Below are 16,600 nucleotides of genomic sequence, written 5' to 3'. Positions count from 1 at the left end.
GGTCTACTTCTCCATGCCTTCTAACCTATCTCCCACTTAACTCAAGTAAGTGTAAGTGATGACAGAGACTTCTGTTGATAACATGCTATGTTACAAGAGCCCTAAAAAATGCATGCCTTTTATTCCAGTTATTAAAGACAATAATTCCACTTTCTTAATTCTTCCAAAGGGTATGATTTTGGAAATTCACACAAAGATTCAGCTATAAGGATATTTAATAAAGCTGATCTTAATAGAAAAAAACTGGAAATAACCTACAGGTTACTGGCTAAGTAAAATTATGGTATATCCATACACAGAAAACTATGAAGCCATTTAAAAAAATGACACTACAGATGTGCAGCTATTGTCATGAATGGCGTTCACAAAATATTGGTAAAGGAAATATGGATGTGTATGATATGATCTCATTTAAGAGGAAATGTACATCTAGAAGAGAGGAAAATGGAAGTTTATCAAGGTGTTAACAGTGATGTCTTTAGGTAAATGGAATTAGAACCTTTCTGCTTCCTTTTTCACATTAACATTTTTGTAGTGAACTTCTACTGCCTTTGTATTAGCTCCATTTGATACAAGTGCTATGCTGTCACAACTTAATAGAAGAACTATGCAAGTTATCAGATATTCAAAGATCAAAGGTAAGAATGGTCAGCTTGTGCCTTACTCTTGCTACTAAATTTTCTTGGGATTGGCAGGTTGTGTGATTGCTGATGTATGTTACAAGCAGAATTTGCTAAATGTAACTTAATGAGAAGGGGAACAAAGTTAAGAAAGAAATGTCTGAATAGCTACTGCCCTGCCTCAAGAGGAAGTTCCTGTGGTCCTGCCCATGAGGATACAGCAATGGAGTTGGGGAGAAGGAATCCTACTAGAGGTTTTCCAGTCTGGGTCTCTGCCCACAGGAATTCTCTTTCTCAGCTTCCCTGTCTCCCGGCAATGGGCACCTCACTGCCATCTGAAGCAGTCAGGGAGGAAATCTAAATCCAATTAGTTAGTTTTAACTAACTAACACCAGGAACAGGAGGAAGGCCAGCTGTCACTTGCAGTCCCACAGACAGTACTTCATGAGAACGTCTTGGCACTGAAGGCCATCCAGGAGGGCAGGAGGACTGGCAAGAATTTGGAAACCAGGTCTTAGCAAGAGCAGTTACTCAAGAGTGATGTAACAACCGCCTCTCAAGAGGCACATGGAAGAGGCTGCGGACTTACTGTTATGTGCCAGAGATTAGAAATCAGGGACCAACAGAGAGATATTCAAGGACTGGGTTTTATACAAGGCAAACTATCCTAACGGTGACAGCTCTCTAGTGATAGAGTGTGGGCTGCCTTGGGTTGTGATGAGATAGCATGGCTGGAAGTCACTGTCTGTGGGGACACTGGGGCAGGCATTTCTATCTGGTGGGGAGACAGGATTGATGTCATCTATGGAGAGATAGATGCTTATCTGCTGGATCACCAACACCTGGATTTGTATTAAAATTGGGAATGGATACACATTAGTCTTCTGGGGGTAGAGTCGAGTTCTTGTCCAATTTCTAAAGGGTCTGTGTCTCAGAACAGGTCAAGCACTAAAGCTCTACTAGTGATACTGGGCTGCCCTGAGGCAGGGGGCCCACATTCCTGAAGTAAAGGGGCAGATAAACATGTCAGGACATGAGATGAATGAGATGCATGACAATATGCCTGCTTGTCTGCATGCTGTTGCTCTCCATAAAGGTAAGTATTACTCAAGGATGCTTTATTCACTAGGTGACTATGGGGCCTTCTCTAGGGAAGGGCCACTCGGAATGAGGCAAATGGTGAACTCGTGTTTTGCTCCCTCCTTCCTTCCTCAGGTGGTGTAAGAACAACCAGGACAAGCTGATGATCTCACAGGACCTGTGACTGTTGCAAGCACTTCAAAGAGGACCTCAGAAAAATCGATCTTGTTACAGACCAAGCTTGAAGCAGAAGAAACTAACAGAAATACCAGGCTGAACCCAGGCATTATATGAAGCATGGATAATATGCATGTGTTTGTGGGAAGGGTAAGCTCAAAGTGGGGTCCAGAGAGCAGAGGAGGCTGCATCGAAGAAGCTAAGCGAGGGGGATTCTGGTGAGGAGGAGGGGCAGAGCAGAGGTTTCCCTAAGCTGAAGGGACACTACGAGTGCAAGCATACACGCAGGCAGGAGGAAACCTCCTGTCTTTATTATGATTGTCACAATCACAGGAACATCGTGGCAGTGCTAACTACTACCCTAATTGGGTAACACGCTCTAAACACTTGCTATGTACCAGGCAGTGTGCTGCTCTTATAATCCCTGTTTTATTACTGAGGAATCTCAAGTCCAGGTTGGGAAATGTGTCTGTCTTAGAATGACTAAGAGGCAGAGCTGGGCTCTAATCTCAGATCTGCCTGGCCCCAAAGCCAAAGATCTTAACCACTAGCCTAAACCACCTCTGGGCTGTCAACCTGGGTAAAGTGGGGTGGGGGTAGGGTGGACAAGAAGTCATTGGTGGTGGGTGAGCGCCCTGAGAGCCAAGCTTGAGGAGCTAGACAAGTGACTCTTAAATGAGAGGGTGCACTGCCTGTGCTGAGTCATGTAGGAGGTTTTTCCAAACACAATGCCTTCCAGGCCCTAAAGGAGAACTGCTGCTACTGTAGAGAGTGGAGCACAGAAGTGGTCCTTGGTGAGCAAGGACAGTGGCTATGGGTGCCTGGGAGAGAGCTGGCCGGGGGAGAATGGTGGTGCAATGCCAGGGAGGCTAATCTGCGAGCAGCAGAGGCTGCCAGTAGGCTGCACCCGAGAGAGCCCAGGCACCCTGTATGCTCACTGACCAAGCCTGCTGGCCAGGCTTCTGACCACTTTCTACACAGCAACCAGCTGGACAATGTCCCACCTCTATGGCTGTAGAAGGACACAATTAACTTTTTTAGCCTATACCTTAACTCTCTCTGCACTAACTTAATTCTAACTGCCTTGAAGATATTTCCACTTGAATGAATGAATCATTGATGCCCTCTGTTCCCATTTCCAGGAGAGCTACTATTTTTTGAGATGCCCCTACAGGGGCACTTGTTCAACTCTGATTACTCCCTCGCACACCCACTTCCACAGTGGTTGGTCATCAGTTTTTGTCCATTTTTGCTGCAAACAAAGATTCTGATTCCACTCTCAGTATCCAGCCTTAGGGTCTGTTTTTTTTTTACCTTTTTTTCCACTTCCAAATAAAGGCACAACTTACATATTAGTAAATTGCACCTATCTTAAAGAGTAGAGATTGATACATTTCTATAAGAATACACCTGTACATACATACAGCATCATTCAGATCAAGATACAGAATACTGCCATCACTGCAAAAAGCACTGATACTCCCTTTCCCAGTCAGTACCATGCCCTCACCGCAAAGATAACTGCTCTCCTGACATCTCATTATGGATCAGTCTGGCCTGTTTTCGGACTTGGATCTAAATGTTACCATACACTGTGCACTCTTTTGTAGAAAGCTGCTTTCTCTAAGCAGGATTCTGAGAGCCAGCCAGATTATGTATGTCAGAAGTTCTTTTCTTTCACTGCAGGGTAATATTTCATTTTATGGATCAGTGACAACTTGCTTATTCTCCTGTTGACAGTCAAATGGTCTATTTCTAATTTTGGCTTTATAAAGCCACAGTGAACATTCTTGCAGACATATGCACTCATTTCTCTTAGGTATATACCTAAGAGTAAAACTGCTAGACTGTATGGTAAGTGTAGGTTTAACTTTATAAGACATCACCAAACTGTTGTTCTAAGTGGTGGTGCCACATCAATGTGCGAGCGTCACCTGCTTCAGATCTTTCCCAGTGCTTGATTTTCAGATTTTTTACACTTTAATTTTTCTGGAAGGGTGTGTGTGCATATAGTTTTAATTAACACTCCCCCGATGACAGCAACTTTTCACTTATTTATTGGCTATTTGAACATATACTTTTGTGAAGTGCCAATTCACTTCTTAGAACTTGGGTGACTTTTTTTCTGACTGATCTGTAAGAATGTTTCCCATTTTTTGTAAAATAGAGTCCTGTGTCAGATATATGATTTGTGACTATTTTCTCCCAGTCCGTGACTGGTCTTCCCACTTTTGTAATGGTACCATTTCATGAGTAGTCAGGGTCTTCTAAGATTTTGTCATTTATTTACGATGTCCCTGTCCTGCTCAAAACTTCTGATGGCCCCACACTGCCCAGAGCAGGATGCCCTCTACACAGCAGCCTCAGTTGTTGGCTTTTTCTCTGGTAGAGGCCTGCACTCCAACGGCCATAGTGAGAACTCAGTCCATGACATGCTGCCCTCTTGGACGATGCTGTCCCAGGGGCTGGTGTGAGAACTACCTGAGGGAATTCATGCACAGAACTTGGAACAGTACCTGTCTGTAACAGCACTGAATGCAAGGTGCTTTTAGTAGTGCCTTGGGCTTTCAAACGCAGCCTCAGCTTCAGAATGAGCCCAGACATTGCCACCTAGACATGCTAAGCTCACTGCCCAGACTCTTCAAGCCCTACTCAGGTTTAAGGACCAGATCAAACCACCTCAGATCACAGTCTTCCCTAACCAAGTCCAAAATGACACCTTCCCTCTAATTCCCCTTTGAACTTACTATCTTTGCCATTCATGCAATGGTTAGGACTCTACTCGATGATATTAGTTATCATTTCACAGATTAATGACATAAGACACATCTGAACTGCGGGATCCTAGAGAGCAGACCCATTATCTTATAGTTCCTGATGCTCCCCCACAGGTCTGGTAAGAGTTTGGTACTCAGTAGCCACTTAACAGATCTGCTAATTTTGTAATATCAATTCTAGACAATACTATGTGAATTAAATACCTATCAAATTCATAGCAAGGCTGAGCAAGACACTTCATAAAATACTTGTTAGGTTTGTGCCAAGTAATGGGAATTACATCTGATTATCCACGTGAAAAACAGGACCTCCCAGTTTATGCTCCATACAGCTATAATTTTACAATAAAAATGTAACATGCCTTGTGTACAATTAAAATTTGTTAGTTACAAGGCCAGTCCACATTAAACTTAGTGCTCAGTGTTTGTCACATGAGGTATTGCTGGAGAGATCTAATGTCATTTGACTTCTCATTTTGAAAGAAGGTGTGTATATGGGGTGGGGGGTCACGCACAACGTGTGATGTGGGGGGAGGCAAGCAGGGGATGGGCATGCGTTTTCAGGCTCACCTGTGCCCTTCCCAGCAGCGGCTCTACTTCTTTGTTATGCTCGATGGCTGTTTCAAAGGACTGAAGGAAATTTGATACAATAGGATCCACTACTTTTTTGTTGGTCTTGTATTTCTCATGAATTATCTTCAGTAATCCACATTTCTTTACAGTACCTATAAGAGTTAATTTATTTACCAAAGTTGGAAACACTCGGTTCCCGGTGAGGCTGGCCTGAGGTTGCAGTCTGGTTAATGGAATTACTGAAACTGCCATACTAATGAAAGATGAGTGGAACATTTCCTAACAGCATCAGTTGTTAGGCACTAAAGCCTAATTTTTAAGAAAAAAGATGACTTCAAAACCTGTAGAAAGTTAATAAACTAAACAGAAGAGACAATGGGAAATGCTATCACTAAACCTTTTACGCATTCTGCTCACCATTAAAAGCACCACAGTGATGGCAGACGTTTTTCTTTCGGCACTTGTCAGAGATTTTCTTCTTCAGCCCTCGCTTCTGGAGGTAGGTCAGGCCGGGCTTCTTTAGATAATCCAGAAACTGCTTTTTCTCCTCCTGGGACAGCATGATGTGGCAGCAAGCCTTGCAGATCATCTTGAAAATTTAAAAATTAAACAAAACAGAAAAAAGAATAAGAAAAGGATGAAAAAGTCTTTTCTTTTAAAATGCCTCCCCTACCCATGACCCAGGACACTTAACTGAGTGACCACATGCACACACCTACAGGAAGATATGTATAGAGAGGAAGCTGATGTTCATCAGAATGCAAGCTATACTCATAGCTGGTTGGTAGGATTTTTGTTACCTTGTATTTTTATTCTTTGTGCTCTTTCATATATAGCTTTGCTATTTTTTTACAATGTGTACCTACCACCTACTCAAGGAGAATTAAGGAGTAAAGAATCCTCAAGCAATTTAATGCACTGCAGGATCATTTATCCAAGTGTTTCGTATAAAAAAAACTTCCCTAGGTGTATCCCCACCACTCACAACTCCTAAGCTCACTTCAGTGTCCTTGATCAGCAACTCCCCAGTTTATACTTTGGAAATGAACACATCTATGCCTACCTGTAAGATGCCTATAACTGCTCTGAAGTAGCCCACGTGAAAACATGGCAATTCCAAGTCAATGTAGCCGTAGTGGCCCAGACAGTCGGCCAGGTTTTTCCCACAGGTCTCACAAGGCCGGTCCTTCTCACTGGTACCCTTTGGATAAAAACACACCCTCTCGTCAATGCAGACACCAGATAGGAAAGTGGGGCCCAACCTCATAGGTGGCCAGGTGACTCAGTCAGAATCACCTGGAAAGCCACAGTGTATTCATATCCGACTGACCCAAAGCTGGAGGCCCTGAGATGTGCAGGGGGAACAGGGGAGACGGGAAGAAGCCCTTGCCTCTTCAATCTGCTAAGTCACCACTCTCATCAGGAAGTCAACACGCATAACTGGGAAGGGGCAGGGGGCTTACCATCCTATGGTCAAGCACCCCGTACAGCAAGGGGGCATGGTGGTTGTCCTGGCTGTACAGATTCTTACTCACAACCTGGATGTGTGCCTGCTGGCGCATCTCCTCAGGTGACTTCATTCCAAAACAGATGTGGCTTCTGGAATGGAAAGAAATAGGGGAGCAATTACATCAAAACCACTTATCAAAAATGGCAATTAAACATGTGACCCACCATAACCAATTTTACCCTTATAACTCTCTACAGGCTCTGCTCCCCCATTATTCAATGTATTCAACCCTCTCCCATTTGACCTTAGTAAACAACCCTTCATCCTGCTGGAACCATTTCCACTGTATCAAAGAAATGGTGTCACCAAGGGCACCCAGGTTACCTGCTTTCTGCTAAATCTAATGAGAACATCCTCATTTTCTCACTCTGCAGAACTGGCAGGTATCTTCCCCTCCCAATCCTGAAATACTTTCTTTGCATGGCTTTGGTGACACCATATACTCTGCGTTTTCTTCCACTCTCTGGCTGTTCTTTCTTAAATTTCTTGTGGTGTCTTTTACTGTCACCCCTTAAATACTGGCATCTCTCCCTACCTAGGGTTACAATCCTCATTATTTTCTTTTTATTCTATACATTCCTCCTGAGTGACTATGTCACTCAAGTATATGTTGTCATCTGTCTAATCTCTATCTGTAGGCCAGCTACTCACTCAGATCATATATATACCTTTCTATGAACAGCTACACTTGGATATTCCACAGGCGCCTCAAATTTGACACATCTAAAACTGAACCCAATACTTTCTCTCCCAAATCTGTTCCTTTGTTCATTTTCCCAAGAAACTGGGAAGGTGCCAGGTACTGTTCTGAAGGGCTGACCAATCCTGTCAATTTTACACACTAAAACCCTCTGAAATCCATTTCCCTCAGATGACTCTCCCACCCTAAGCAGGCCACCATCATCCCCTGCCTGGATCCTTGCAGTAGCCTCCAAGGTTCCCCTCTTATTCTGTCTCCAGAGAATCGAGAGATCTTTCAAGAGAATACTATCAAGGTACTCTGCTGCTTAAATCTCTTCAAAAGTTCCTCACTGCCTGCAAGATGACTCTGGAAGACAGATTCAAATTTGCTGCTTCCTTCTCATTACCCACCCTTTCTCTCTGTAGTACGCTCCTTAAAGAAGGCTGTCTGGTCTGCTTTCTTCTGCCTGAACCCCTTTCCCATTAGGTTAATTGGCTTACCCAACGTTGACTTGTCTACCTTCTCCAACTTGATTGGCAGTAAAGCCTTACTCATGTTGTATCTTTAATACCTATCACTGCCGTAGCACACAGTACCTTTCTCAGCAATTGTCTGCTGCAAGAACAACTGATTTGTTTTTCCATTCTAAGCACTAAGGAGAGCCATGGCCTATAAACAAGATCTTTAGGAGAAAACCCAGAACAGCAGCCTCATTTCTGAGACTGCTATCCATCTACCTGTGGTGAAACTTTCTAGCTAGCAACTCCACCCTTTTAGTCAGCTAATGTTGCCTCTCTGCTAAGTGCTCTGCAGCAAAACCAGAATTAGACACAGCCCCGCCCAAGATTCCTCCCCACGCTGCAGTGGTTACAAGATTCGCTGAAAGTAAGGGGTCATTGTGTGACTTCGGGAGAACTCGAGTTTCCGCCCAAGGCTCACGCCACATGCCGCCTTTTCCGCCCAAATCCAGGGACTACCCCCAGCCTACAGTCCTCGAGGTAGTGAAATGCCCTTCGTCTGATCAATATTCTTTAACCTATCCTAATACTTGTGAGCTCTGCCCAATCCTTCCGCTGATTCCTGACCTCCCCTTCCACATGACCCTCACCTCTGACCCTTCGAGACCTGGGACCCCGACCTCAGACCTCTCATTTTTCCACCCTTTGGCCATTGTTCCATCTTACATTTTCTTAGCCACATCCGTCTCTCGGAACTGCTCCTTCACCATGGTGATGGTTGTCGGTCACGTTCCTCGAGACTCGGGGAGTTGGATTTGAGAGCTACTTCCCACACCTCTCAGGGGTGCTTCTTGACTCGTTAGCATACCAGCAGCGTCCTCTCGGCCACCGTAGAGCACCCCATGTGGCCTCTTCGTCTTCCGCTACTTGCCGGCGCGTCTGTCTGTCAAGAGAGGCATCAGGTACGTCGCTTTTTGCCTTCTCCCTACACTGCCATCTAGTGGCACCTCCTCGAAAGTGTGCAAAGGCCTGCGTTGTATTATTAAAGTCCCATTTCCCGTCCATTTCTCAGGTCATCTGACACCAGCTGGGAAACTACCACCTCTTGCCTCGGGACTTTTAGACAACCAGAAAGCCAACAATTGCATAAGATGGAAAATCGTCATTATTAACATCAATTATTAATAATTAATAACAATTATTTATTATTAATGATTATCTAATGAAAAGCAGAGGATTAAAATGAATCCGCACAAGGAACAGAGGGCACCATCTGGACCACCCACAAAGGAAACGGACAGGGCAGAAAACACGGGAGCGCATGCATTTCCAGTTCAGTTACTTTGAAAAAGACGAGAATTAAATTTATATTCCTGATTGCAAAAACAAAAGCAGAAACTGTCAGTTTAGAGTGAAAAGTGAGCCACGGTGAGCGACGCAAACAAGAGGGGAGAATAGGGAGCGATTGTTCATCTATCAAGGAAACAAACTGGTTGCTGATAATCTGTGACAATCTGTTACTTGATCTTAGTGTGACGTCTTAGTGCATGAGACTAGCAAGGAAACCACACCACTATAGGACTCTGTACTATAAAGCCTGAAACTTACTTCTTTACTATTTGTAGGAAACTAAACAGAACCCAATAAACTGGTTCAACATCTTTGAATTTTAAGAAGAGATGCTATCTCATTTTCCATGGATGCCACCAGAGCAAAACACAAATGTCACAGACAAAAAGCAAAGCATATCGTATTTCACTAACTTATTTCAGCAGTTAATCACTTAATATATCTTTGGAGTAATGCTGACAATACTATACCAACAAGATTTGATGAATGACTTATTATCTAAAGGTTAAGAACAAAGGTTCTGGAATCACAGTGCCTCCATGGAAGTCTAGGGACCACCACTCAAAAGTCGTGGAGTTGAGAAAATTACTTAACTTCATTGTATCTTAATTTCCCCATCTATAAAAGAGGTAATAGGTGCCACATTTCTTAGAGTTGGTGGGAAAATGAAGGTAAAATACTGTAATTAGAATGTAATAAACACATGACAGTCACTCTATGAATAAGAATTATTCTTACTCTTAAGAAAGTTGCCCTTAAAGCCTGCACCCTGGTCTCCTGGCCCATTGTAACTTTTGGGAAGTTCTTTCCTAAAATCTGTCATTCAACATGCATGCTTCTCTTTATCTTTATATGTCAGTTCTTTGTCTTTATATGTCAGTTTCACTTTAAACAACTAACATTTCTAGATCAATCAAATAGTCACTAAAAGCTCAGTTTTGTACGGACTCAGATTTGCACAAATTCAAGAGCGTTTTATTTTTAATCAGACAATCACCAGAGAATCTCAGAAAAAATAACACTTAGCAATAAATAAAAAAAATGGTCAGTTTTGTGGACTTGAACTAACAAAGATTTTGAGTCAGGGTTTCTGCAGTTCTGTAAAAGGAGGCTGGTAGCGAGGATCTCCTAAGACGCCTTTCAGCTTTAACAAGCTCTAACTCGGAAGATCATAAAAATTATAATTAGGTTTTCCGGAATTTTACGCACGGACAATTCAAAGTAATGAATTGAACTGAAATTGAACGCAAGCTTGCATAAACCTACACTGCCCAAGAAATTCCGCCTCCGGAGTGGGCAGTCCAGAACTCCGGGGGTGTGGTCAAAGCTCCATGAGGCGGGGCCTGACACATTCAGTCAGGCATTGGCTCAGTCGGCCTCCCAGTCCAGGCCACGCCCCTACGTTGGCGCCGTCCGGGGTCCTTCTTTGTGCATTGATATGATTGGTCGGCGAGGAGGGTCCTTCTTTTTCTCCCTGCTACTTGAAGGTTCGCCGCCATCATGGTGAGTCTCCCCGTACCCATTCAGTCATCCGTCATATATCCAAGCCATCCTTCGTCCCGCGGTTCCGTCGTCTGCGCTACAGCCGCCCGAACTCCTGTTGCTCTTACCTAGCCGTGTCTGACGGAAGTAGGGTAACTAGGGCCCTGGAGCTGCTTGCGGGAGTCCGGGCTGCGCTGCCCACCCCGACGCCTGGCTTCAGAGTCCAGGGCCTGGGGACAGCGGCAGCGGCTGCTGCGTTTGTCTGCTTCGTGGAGTCCAGTGGATTGGGTCGGGTGGGGTGAAATACCTGTAGTCCCAGGTTGGGTTAGGCGGCGTGCAGGTGATGGCAGCCCAAGAGGTGAAGAGGGTACTGGCAGCGCCTGGGCGAGTTGCGGCGAGTGAAAGCTCTCTCATGTGTAAGCGAGAATATTGTTAGCCGAATGGATCCTTTTGTTTCACTTTGGAGAAACTGACGCCCCGGGAAGAAAAGCCTCCAAAAATCTTGCCCTAAGTCTGTAAGGTTCAGCCCCCTTTTTCTAACTTGCAAGTCATTTTTCCCCTGGGCGTTTCAAGAATTGATTACTGTTAAAGTCACTTATTTTGGAGTGTTTTTTCAGATTGAAATTTAGCAGTATATCGCTGCCATGAAAGTCTCCCCTCTTTCAGTCAGCGTAAGCATGCTGAATGCCCGCGTTCCTTAGTTACTCATCGTGTAATAGAACTCTTGGCCATTCAGAAGAAAATACGGTTTTCTTATGGTCTGTAGAGTTGTACAGGTAGTTACATGCAGGCACTGCAGCGTTTGTGGCAATATGCTATAAACACGGTTGAAACTGTAACATTTGTGTAAGTCATGGTAATTTTACCATGGAGAAGTGGTTCTTTACTGGCGTATTTTTGCCTCCAAGGGGACAGTCTGCAAAGGAGACATTTTTGATCACAACTAGGGAGTAGGTATGCTACTAGCACCTGATGATCAGAGGTCAAGGTTGATGCTAAACGTCCTAAAATGCTCAGGACATTTTCCACAATAAGAAATTAGTAGTGCTGAGGTTGAGAAATCCTGCCACAGAGTTACATAGCAAAGCGAAGTAAGACTTAGCTTTAGCTGTTGAGTGCATTTTCTTGGTACTGAGCTTATGTGTGAGTTGTGTCCTGTGAGTTAGGCACTGTGCTAAGTGGGTTTGGAGGAGATGGGAATTGGTACCTTCTTTCTGTTCATTGAAATTTTCCTGCCACTAGCCTAAAAGGCACTTGTACATTTAAAACGTAGTTCCTGCAGCTGAGGAATTGCATCTTAAATGCTAATTAAAATTATTATTCACATGGCTGGTGGCACCAATGTGAACAGTGCAGTTCTAGATGTTGGAAAATCACGGCAAGGTCAAGAACACCTAATTTAACTAGTGTGTCATGTTTTCAGAACGACACAGTAACTATCCGGACCAGGAAGTTCATGACCAATCGACTACTGCAGCGGAAACAGATGGTAAGGAAGGGCACATCAGTTTAATTAATTGTTCTTCACTTTTAAAGATGTATTTTATTATTACATTAATCTTGTTACCTCTTTTTAGGTCATTGATGTCCTTCACCCTGGGAAGGCAACCGTCCCTAAGACAGAAATTCGGGAAAAACTAGCCAAAATGTACAAGACCACACCAGATGTCATCTTTGTATTTGGATTCAGAACCCATTTTGGTGGTGGCAAGACAACTGGCTTTGGCATGATTTATGATTCTTTGGATTATGCAAAGAAAAATGAACCCAAACATAGACTTGCAAGAGTAGGTGCTCTCATTTGTTCAAGAGCTGCTGAAGATTGAGTTTTTGAATAGTTTTGTGGGTGCAGTGGAATGAGAGGCAGCAGTCTAGGTAGAGACAACATACAGACCTAAAGAACTTGGAGGGGGCTAAGAGGAGAGGTTCTTTAATAGATGTGCAGGTAGAGTGGGGGGGTTTAGAAATGGGATCTGGAGCACGTGACATTTGAGCTGGGTCTAGAAGGGCAGGTAAAGTACCTGTGGAGATAGAAGCTGGAAGCAGGGGGATGAATTTGGGAAGGGTAGATGGGCATAAGACTGAGATCCTTAAAACTAAAGGTCTGAGTTGATTTTGTAGGTGGGTAGGATCCATGAAAGGATGATTTTCTGAGCACTAATGAACTGTATAACAATGGACTGGTCAAAACTCCTGGCTTCCATCACAGATAGTAAACTAGTGCACAGATTACTTTTAGGTACTTGTGTCCTTGTTAACTCTTTGCTTTCTGCTGTTGGATAAATCTTCCCATAGACTAATGGAGGGAGATTATGGTGATGTGGATAGATAAGCATGTCTTCTAGCTGGGTGGTTTGGGAGGTCTTGCTGAGGAGTGACATTGAAATTGAGATTGATGTAAAGGTTTGGAAGCAGTGTTCTAGGCAGCAGGAACAAGTGCAGAAGTGGACAGAGAGGAGATTAGATTGGAGCGTTGGGTGAACATTTGTTTCCTTGCAATTACTGTGTATATACTGTTTCTTTAATGACCTTTCCTGTTATAGCACAAACATTAAATGGAGTTGGTAAGTTTTGATTTGGCAGTCTGCATTTCTTGAGCTGTGACTTGGTTAGCTTCCCTACCAGATGAGTGGTTGATGAGTTGGTGTTGGCATGTCACCTGTATGTACTCTCTACTTCAGCATGGACTGTATGAGAAGAAAAAGACCTCAAGAAAACAACGGAAGGAACGTAAGAACAGAATGAAGAAAGTCAGGGGGACTGCAAAGGCCAACGTTGGTGCTGGCAAAAAGGTATCGTTCATCAGGGAAAATAAAACAATGGCAATTGCAGGTCTTTAGTTTCTGGAGAAGTGGGGTTTTGTTCTCTCAGTAACCTTTCTTAATGTTTCTTCTTTTCCCAACTCTTCTGGATTACAGAAGGTAACGTGTTTTTGAGAAGCCACAAAATGTGGTATCTTAACATCTCACTAGAGTAGCTTCACCCACCCCTTGTCAGCTCACAGATAAGCACAATATGGGGGCCACATTGGTTCAGTGATCCTGGTGGGCACCTTGCAAAAGCCCCATCAGGAAAGGTGTTAATTTTACTGTTAATTGGCATAGACTCTTATAGGGGGAGCAGATATAGTTCCCCAGGATTTAGCCTATTAAAGTGAACAACTGGTTTAAGAGGCAGTTGAATCACTGTGGCCCATTTTCCTGGCGTGCTGGACAGGCAGCTGTGATCTCAATTGCTTTCCTCTCCAGTTAGCCAAGACTTAAGTGATTTTAATGATTAGCAGTTTTCTACTAGCTTTGCTAGCTAATTATAAATCATTGGAATTAAGGTGTGGGTTGTTAAAATTAACAAGTAATCAAGTTTCCTGTGAACTTCTTTTTTGCCTTTTCCCTCTACCTTTCTTGGATTTCTTGTTCATCAGAAATGAAGTGTCTAGCAGGTACTGAGATTGTGAGCACGGTGTGGGGATGCATCACCTTCACTGAATTTGCTTTGATGCTTTGCATGTTGGCTTTTGGATCATAGAATTTTATATAGTGTGGTCTATTATACTTCAATGCTTGGTGTTAAAATGGTGTATTATGAGCAAAGGAGAAAAACTTTTACTATAAATCACGTTTGTTTTGGAAACTCAAAAATGCATGTTTTGTTATGAAGCGACCCAGTGGAGGAAGGTGAGTACCCTTCTAAGTAGGCATCTTTCAACCTGCACTTGGGACATGCTGTGTCCCAGAGAGTTAGGTACCCAGGAAATGGCCTTAGTTAAACACAGGGCTTGGGAAGGGGTCCAGTCATGAACATCTTTCTCTTGGGGACATTGGAGAGACTGGATGATTTCTCTGGTAGCTGATCTAGGAAATTTGGCAAACTGTCCCAGAAGGATCCACTTAAAGCTGCCTTGTATCATTTCATTGCTTTTTATTACTTGATCTCTAACTTTCCATTTGATACCTTTTTTTTAATTGGAAAATTTGAGATCATTGTATATACACATGGTAAATGATGCTTTGTTTACAAGTAATTTGGTCAGAATGGTCCACTACCCTGCTCTAAACAGATTTCTGCACATTGAGCATCCTGAATCAGTAACAGGTAATGTAAGTAAGAGTGGGTTGGGAGTAGTAGGGTTTTTGAAACACTGGTGGTCACTGCCCTGTGTGCTGCTTTAGCCATGACTCCCTGTGGGCCAGGCAGTAAACTTGGTGTACCTGCCCACTATTCTAACACACTGACTTCCCAGTGCCATGGAGTTACGGTAATGGGCACACTGCCAGAGCAACTACTTCCTGCTTAGAACCACTCCGTTTTGTGAGGTTAGTATCTGTTGATAGAAGTTCCAGATATTGCCAAAACATTCAGCCAGTATTTGTCCTCCGAACTAGACCTGAAGGACATTTAACACAGTTTTCTTCATTTAGCCTTTGAGTCCCATGTGGTAGTGCTTCATGGTGACATGTGCAGAGGCTATCTGTGCGGACCTGAGCTACCGCTATTCCTGCTTCAGGTTGCAGTGGTGCATTTCACTAGCACTGTTCTGATTAGCTGACTGGAGAATGAATGCATAAATGAGCACGTGTATTGTTTGGCTCAGAAAAGTCAGGCATAGTACTGTTGATCTTAATTTAGTTTTTGTTTGAAGGTTGGAATTGGCATTTGTTCTTCTTTGGTGTGATAGAGTTTTAAATTAAGGGATAAATAGTATCAGGTTTGAAGAGCAATTGAAGCATTTTTACTTCAGCTAAATTTTGCCTCTTTTTAAATACTAATTTGCACTACTTTAGGTGGCTGTGAATGGTGGCTTTTGAAGTATTGAACTAAGGTTTCAGGAGACTTGATGATTTATAGTGCTGTCCTTGAGGTTAAATTAGACTCGTCTGGGATGATTCCCACGTGTGTTAGTGGTGCTAGTGTGCCCAGCATCATGTCGCTGGACAGAGCAGAGGGGCTGAGGCTCAGTGTGTGTACTTCATCTGTACAGAGGGAATGGCAGCCTGGATTGGCACTGCTGTTCGAAAAAATCATGCCATATTGTTTACATAAGAACCATAGTAATCAAGCAAGGTGTTCTCAAAATTGGAAGGAATAAAATCATTGAGATTGTCTAAGGAGTACTCTATATACAATTGAAAAGAACAAAACAGTCATCTTTAAGGTAGATTCTGGTTGCATGCTCTTAAATGCAGATTATTTTGGAGTTTGAAAAGGGACTAATAATGAAATGTTTCTTTTCCCTCTTCCCCCTCCTTTCTCCCTTCCCTGCCACTGATTCAGTGAGCTGGAGATTGGACAACAGGTATAATTCAAAACTTTTCACTTAGATCATTAGACTCCTTGATTTACTGATGAAGTAATTTAAAAGTAGAGCATGTGAAATAGATTTTGAAGTTGATTTGCAAATGCTCTCAGGAGTTGTAATCTCTCAAATATTGATAGTGATGTGGCTTTGTTTTTAAAATGTAATACTTCTCAATTTTTATTTCATTCATAACTTGAATGTTTATTTCTTAATGTTTGTCTTGTTATGATCACACAAACTTAACCATAATTCTAGGTTACTAATGTTTTGCATGAGTGTCATTAATTTTGGAGTTTGTTGAAGATTTTAAGCTTTTCAGAGTTTTAAAGGCAGTTACTAACTAATTTTTTCTTTTTTGATTCACAGAAGGAGTAAAGATTCTGCAGTGATTTTATCTGTGGTGATTGCAGATTTTTCATGAGGATTAATAAACTTGAGAACTTTTATGTGTCTGGTTGTTTGAAACTTACTTGAAGTTTATTGGGAGTGCCACAGTTAGTCTGCTGTTAACAGCAGGTTAAGATTGCTGCCCAAGTTCATATGGTCCATTGTGCTTTCTGTGAAAATTTGGTATTATGGGATGATGTCTGTCCTT

General features: G+C 42.9%; 2 protein-coding genes across 8 annotated transcripts in view; one reads left to right on the top strand and one right to left on the bottom strand.

Moving 5' to 3' along the window:
• Nucleotides 1–8,791, bottom strand: part of POLR3A (RNA polymerase III subunit A) — a 41,129-nt gene extending 32,338 nt beyond the window's left edge. The window contains exons 1-5 of one of the 2 annotated variants that reach the window (XM_073240744.1): nucleotides 8,604–8,791; nucleotides 6,691–6,826; nucleotides 6,291–6,428; nucleotides 5,645–5,816; nucleotides 5,225–5,379 (exon numbers count right to left, since the gene is read on the bottom strand). In XM_073240744.1, the coding sequence (XP_073096845.1) occupies nucleotides 5,225–5,379; nucleotides 5,645–5,816; nucleotides 6,291–6,428; nucleotides 6,691–6,826; nucleotides 8,604–8,647 (645 nt within the window). In that variant the 5' untranslated portion in view covers nucleotides 8,648–8,791. The remainder of the gene's footprint in view (nucleotides 1–5,224; nucleotides 5,380–5,644; nucleotides 5,817–6,290; nucleotides 6,429–6,690; nucleotides 6,827–8,603) is intronic. The other variant, XM_073240745.1, reaches the window with a different exon arrangement.
• Nucleotides 8,792–10,616: 1,825 nt separating this feature from the next.
• The window catches only part of RPS24 (ribosomal protein S24), a 367,458-nt gene continuing 361,474 nt past the window's right edge, over nucleotides 10,617–16,600 (top strand). For 2 of the 6 annotated variants that reach the window (XM_073240742.1, XM_073240743.1), the window contains exons 1-4: nucleotides 10,617–10,730; nucleotides 12,133–12,198; nucleotides 12,287–12,496; nucleotides 13,391–13,501. In XM_073240742.1, the coding sequence (XP_073096843.1) occupies nucleotides 10,728–10,730; nucleotides 12,133–12,198; nucleotides 12,287–12,496; nucleotides 13,391–13,501 (390 nt within the window). In that variant the 5' untranslated portion in view covers nucleotides 10,617–10,727. Of the gene's footprint in view, nucleotides 10,731–12,132; nucleotides 12,199–12,286; nucleotides 12,497–13,390; nucleotides 13,502–13,627; nucleotides 13,661–14,130; nucleotides 14,149–15,980; nucleotides 16,003–16,371; nucleotides 16,456–16,600 lie in introns of those variants that run through there. The other 4 variants (XM_037013322.2, XM_037013323.2, XM_037013320.1 and 1 more) reach the window with 4 other exon arrangements.

This window comes from Manis javanica, chromosome 7 (assembly GCF_040802235.1).
Source record: "Manis javanica isolate MJ-LG chromosome 7, MJ_LKY, whole genome shotgun sequence".
Lineage (NCBI taxonomy): Eukaryota > Metazoa > Chordata > Mammalia > Pholidota > Manidae > Manis > Manis javanica.
The sequence above is the reverse complement of the archived record's forward strand: the minus strand, read 5'-3'. Positions and strand labels throughout refer to the sequence as shown.